At 46.7% G+C, this 6139-nt stretch overlaps 1 protein-coding gene across 1 annotated transcript in view; it reads right to left on the reverse strand.

Annotated features, from left to right (window-relative positions):
* The window catches only part of abtb2b (ankyrin repeat and BTB (POZ) domain containing 2b), a 42563-nt gene extending 38507 nt beyond the window's left edge, over positions 1–4056 (reverse strand). Inside the window, exon 1 of the mRNA XM_083973315.1 lies at positions 2649–4056. Within this exon, the coding sequence (XP_083829441.1) occupies positions 2649–3540 (892 nt within the window). The 5' untranslated portion in view covers positions 3541–4056. The remainder of the gene's footprint in view (positions 1–2648) is intronic.
* Between the last annotated feature and the right edge of the window lie 2083 nt (positions 4057–6139).

The raw sequence follows: 6139 nt of genomic DNA on the forward strand, positions 1-6139 counted from the left end.
CCTGCTCCAGGTTCATACAGTTGTTCACATTCAAGCTTGTGAAGCAGCCCTTTTTCCAAACACAGTCTTCCACTCCTGGCAAATGCAAAGCTTGGACAGAGCTGGTGAGAAATCTAAACTGGGACTAGCAAATTTCTAGTTGCTAGTTTGCATATCCAACGGGTTAGGTATGACGCAGAGTCTGATAATGAGAATTTGCAAGAGACAGTTGAAATAGGACAGCGTTTTAACAGATGTTTTTTTAATGGACATCTGTGTGCCAGTTATAAAGATCAATGATTTTGTATACACTTCCATGGTCCATTAATACAGCTACTACTCTGTCCTTCAAAATGCCCATTCAGTAATATCAATACAAATCATAGCAGGGAAAGCTGCTCGTTCTATGAGGATAAATGAATGACAAATGGACTCTTATGCATAGTGGTATACTGTGGAGCCATTTGAACACATGAAAACCAGACTAAATAGCTCTCAGCGACTGTGTGTATGTGAACGTGCTCGTACGAGTGTGTGCAATGAGTAATGAATAAGATCCTGGCACATCACAAGCGAGTTCCTCTAATGCATTCCCCGTAGACCAGAAGAAATAAACAGATAAAGATGAAGTGGACATGAACGCACTGGCAGAAAAAAAAGGAAAGAGCCAAGAGTGAGAGTGAGCAAGAGAGGGCAGGAGGGAGGGAGTTTGAGAATTGTTATTGGAGCCGTAGAAGTCATTTCTGACTTAAAGAGTTCCAGATGTGGGCCAGCCCCTGAGAAAAGGAAAGAATTGGAGAAAGGGAGAGAAATCAAGAGGGAGGGAGTATTTATCAGACTGTGCCCTTCCATTTAATCAGTAGTCTATTCTCCCAATCTAAGTCTGGTTTGTGAGTGGAAAATGGTTCTTTGCTTTTAGACTGATGATTGTGGTGAGAAAGGGACTACAGCAGGGGGCTGAAAGCCAGGTTTAGGGTGTGGGGTGTCAGGTGGTAAGGTGGTAGAGGGGCATGTGGCTTCAACAGCCCAGTCTTGGGCCTATAAAAAACTAGGGTGGTCAGAATAATGGTCTGTTGTTATTATATATACACACACACACACACACACACACACACACACACACATGCCGGTCTTTCTCAAAACCAGTGAATGAACTCACCAAAATAGGCCAGTCATAACCCAACCAAAAGACATCTGGTTAAATACTGGGACAAAAGCTGCCCTTTAACTTATTTTGCAATGAAATTGCTCCAATTTAAGCATATGGCAAGATAACAGAGAGTTCCAATGGACTGCACTCTTCTCAGCAATTGCAGGCTGAAATGGAGAGCACATTATGATGAAACCGGTGGTTGCCGCACAGAATAGGAAATGCAAGTTACTGAATGAGTGTGTATGTGTGCAAGTGTATTAAGTGCTGACTGATCTCAAGCCCTTAGACTGTTGGCAACAACAATGTCTTCTACACATGCAGGCCACTGAGGCCAGTAAGGTGCTCCTGGATGATAACATCTTAACACTAGATCAATAGGAAGCCTTCTAATTGAAGCCCTGTTATAATGGCTCCACTTATTTCCTCTCTTCCTCTCTCTCTCTCCCCCCCTCTCTCTCTCTGCTGTGTGATGGTCTATGTATGGATGTGAGGGCTCGTGTGCCCAGCTTCCCCAGCATTTGTTTTCACCCCCTCTGCGTTGGGCTAAGCTGCACGATCACACAACAAAAGGCCATTGTGCTACAGTAAAAAGCTCTGCTCCAGGGAGCTGGTAGTGGGCCACAAAACAAAGGCCGGTTACATTGTCCCAACACAAGCTCATGAATCAATTCAACGCTGGGCTGCCAAAACAGCCACGGAAAGAGGGCTCGGAGTCCACTAGTTTGACAAAGAGGCGAGAGAAAGAGAGTTGATTGAGGAGGGATGTGAGGGTGGAGAAAATAAATGGACAGTGAGCAGGATGCACAGCTGGAGCTGGAAGAGAAAGAGGAGGAAAAGAGAGAGAGATGCAAGATATGAGGAGGTGGTGGGTGAGAGGGGTTCATCCAGCGCAGGGAGAGAGGAGGATAGCAGGATGAGGAAAAAGGAAGAAGGGAGTGATTTTGAAGGAGTGCAGCCAACACAGCGGGGGGAAGAGAGGTGAAGTCAGCGTAAACAGAGAGCTGTGTCAACAGACAAGCCTCCTGCCTGGGCTGTAAAGGCTCAGTGCACCCCAAATCACAACAGCAGAGCAAGAGTGACAAGAGAGGACTCAATCTTTTAACTGACCAATGAGGGTGAGGTAGTATTAAAATCAAATTTGGGCTGTTCACCATAGAATCCAACAGTCATTTCCCCAAGCATGACCTTGGTCAGAGGGAAAATACTTTCTTTGTTCGCAACAGACGCCTCTGCACTGTTATTTTCCTATTCTGACAAGTCAAATTAGTGACAAATCCATCAAAATGTTCACACAAAGTATGCATTGTATCCAACAGCAGGCCACACTTCACCTTTTTCCACACGTGGGCACTGAGGCAGTGGAAGATGGTGACCAGCACTCAGGAAGGAGAGTGTGTGACAGGGGGAAGAAAATCTTAGGGCTGTAGTTCCTATGGCATCAAGTTCTACTCAGTGAAACAGCCACTTTTACACACAAAGCCACTAAACACTGAAAGGGACTTGAAAATATATTTACCACTGGCGTTCTTCCCGCAGATCAGGTGCTCATAGTGCTGCAGGACTCCCCACAGCTCCGCGTCATTGTTCACCACCACGTCCAGGGCCTCTGCACTCACCGGGGTACACCCTGACCCCGAATCCGGCCCCGTTTGACCCCTCTCGGCTATCAGCACCCGGGCTCCTATCTCCTCCACCAGAGCCTCCACGCACGCTGTCAGACATATAGCCGCGTACTCGTGGATGCGCACGGAGATGCGGGTGTCCACCATCCAGCGGAAGAAGCGTCCCACGGAGAAGGAGAGGCCGCAGCGGGCCGACTTGCCCTTTCTCAGCAGCTCCCCGGCGCTCATACTGTACATGGAGATCGCCTTGACCGTAGCGGAGACGCAGTGGTCGGCCAGGGCCCAGCTGAGCACCAGCCTCATAGCGCTCTGCACCTCGAAGCGTGTGCAGCGGCAGTGCATGACGCTGAGCCTCTGAGCCTCCCTGGAGATGCGGATCAGAGCCCGGCGGAGCAGAGCGGACAGCCGCCTCACGGCCTCCGGGGAGAACACAGGTGTGGGTCCGCCTTTGATGCTGCCGCTGTCGGCCACTTTGCGCAGTATCCTGGCCACCTCCTCCTCGGTCCAGGGGAACTCTTCCAGGTCAGGTAAGCGGGGACACTTGGAGAAGATGTCCTCCGGGTCTTCGGGGAGGACAGTGTTGACGGTGTCCCAGCTGTTGTTCCTGCTGTTCATGGAGCCGGAGTAGTACCACCAGTTGCCCCGGTGAGGGGCCGTCATGAAGGCCTGGGAGTTGGACTTGGAGGAGGACAGGCTGAGGGATTTGCAGGAGTCCCCCGCCCCGTAGCCCGAGTCCAGCGTCAGGTCCTCCAGGGTTTTCATGTGGACATTGCTCAAACCTGCCATGGTGGTGGCACGGCTTTTACAAGGGTGACTTGAAAGAGCTGCAAACGTCGCCAGCGGTTTACCTGGAAGTCACTGAAGCAGCCGTCGAAACTCCCCGCTGAGCAGGATGAACTGGTTTACACAGCGCAGCACTTGTCAGACATGCTGCTTCTCGGAGTTTAGTGTGGGACGTCGAAACAACACAACTGAAAAAGCAGAGAAAACCATACAGTAGGCAACTAGCGTTATTTAAAACCGGCCCTGGTTTATCGTTAAAATAGGTGGTCAGCGAGTAAAATCAAAGTTGCACCCGTCTCACCTTTCCCCGCGGGCGGCGCAGGGATTTAAACTTTCCTCCAATGTCCACAGTCTTTAAAAATCACGACGAAATATCTCCCCGCTCTCTGAACACAGCCAAGTCCGAGTTCATTCATAGAAAACAAAGCACAAGTTCCGCGTTGCTGCTCAGCAGAGCAAAACTCTTTCGTTTCCTCGCAAAGCTCCGTGAAAAAGTCCGAGTTTACTTCATCGCTCTCCCGTCTCTCTACGCCTAGTTAAGAGCAGCCTGCCGGAGAGAGTCTGCTACAGATGTGCGAGGGGAGGGACTGCTGCTGAATGACAACACAGGAGCAGCACCGAGAACCAATCAGAAGAGGTCCTACTTTTGCGGAAGCCAATCAAAACTCGCTTCAGCTCTGCCGTAACTTTGGGTGCGTAAGTAAACTTTTGTTTTGCCTCAAAGCATCAAACAAATCCCCCTAGCACGTGCAACCTATATAAAGCGGGATTTTCTTTTGACGCACGAGTTACGCACCTTTCACTTCAACTAGCCTATTACTAATTTTATGTTTTGCTTCCTGTTTCAGTGTGATCTAATAAACAAACACATTGTAGGCTATTTAATACACACGCATAGTTATTTTATCTTATTATTTGGATATTCACAAGTGTGGGGACGTTTTTCCGAGCAGTTAACTGGAAACCAAATGCCTACTAAGCAGACAGTTATCGGCTCATGTTGACTCAGAGGAGACTTGGCTTTCTGCCTGCACATTAGCTAATCTCTCACCTGCAGCCTGTAACAGACATTGTATCTGTTAAGCTCTCAGTAATAGTGTGGGAGGTGGAGCAGTGTTTGCTTTGATTTACTGCGGCTTGGCTTTTCACTCTATCCGGGATCACACTGAAGACAGAAGTCAAATAAAGGCAGTAACATATAGCCTATAGAAATATATATAGTCTAATATAACTTTTCCCTCTGTTTTTAAATTTGTCAACCAATAATATCTGTACTGGCTCAGCCTATGGAGTATATTCAGCCCTCTCCTGTGTAGCCTATTATTTCAGTACCAGTGCAGAAAAGGGGATGGCATTAACAACAACAAAAAAGTGGTTGCTTTTGCTTTCAAAAGATTGAGTGAGCAAATCCTCTTATGAAACTTAGCACAGTTTAGATTATCATGTGGCCTGTTTGTTGTTTCTGGTTTGGTGGTGTAATATGCCTAAGGTGAAATAAACCAAACAGCGAAGAAGCCTGTAACTACCTGCTTTTCATCACTCAGCACTCACACAGACAGGTTGGGTGTGTGTTCCCAGAATCCATTGCCATTACATAATGGGCTTAGAGCAGAGCACTGGCCCTACCAGTTTGTGTGTTTCTTAACACATTGTAAAAGTGACTGTAATGAATGTTTTTTCTTGCACGTATGAAGATTTGTAAATACTAGACATGCTATACTACATATGTACCTAAAGTGGAAAAACTGACTCCTACACATTCACACATTACAGTCTATGAATCACTCAGGCAGGGGAACTGAAAACAGAGTCGACATTTCAGACCAGTTAACCTCCCCCGTTTGTCAAATCTAGTCTAAGTGAGAGCTGAAGACACACTGAGGGCGTAGAGATCACAGGAGGTTAGCGCTTGCCTCATCCAGACCTCATGTAGCTGTGGTGTAGACAGAGGTTACCTCACGGTCTGTGAGTGAGTGTGAGTGCGAGTGTGAGTCTGAGTGTGAGTGTGTGTATGTGCATGTTCAGAGCATACGTCAAAGCCAGCACCACCCATAGCAATATCAAACACTGGAGGGGGGCAACAACTCAAAACAAAAAACTCTGCAAATGATTAAATGTGGTTTGAAAACATACCAGCCCTGTTGGGGTTCAAACTGTTAGTTTCATACTGTTTGCTTTTCTCTCTGCGTTGGTCATAAAACACAATGAATGTGATATTAAATCAGTTTAAGTTACAGTGAGTAGCTGGACAGTGATGTCAGTCTCAGAGTAAAAACAGCTTTTATATGATATCATACTTACTTTGCATGTGTAGCTAAATGCATCAGAGCCTATTGAGACCTTCGCAAGATCTGTTTGAATGTCTCAATCTAACTGAATAAACTGTATTTACAAAAGAGCTTAAGAAATAGGTTTGGCGTTTCAGTGGGTCTTGAGTTGCATTTACTTATTCAGTAGGGTGTATAAAAATGCCTAACAAACCACCAGAGTTCAATACAATCCAGTGTTGGAAAGAAAAAAAAAGCTTTATCATGCTACCTAACTGAAATTATCAAAATGAGAGATTCACATGACCACTGACAGTTGAATTGTTTGCAGAGGT

This window comes from Trachurus trachurus, assembly GCF_905171665.1.
Source record: "Trachurus trachurus genome assembly, chromosome: 6".
Taxonomy (NCBI): Eukaryota; Metazoa; Chordata; class Actinopteri; order Carangiformes; family Carangidae; genus Trachurus; species Trachurus trachurus.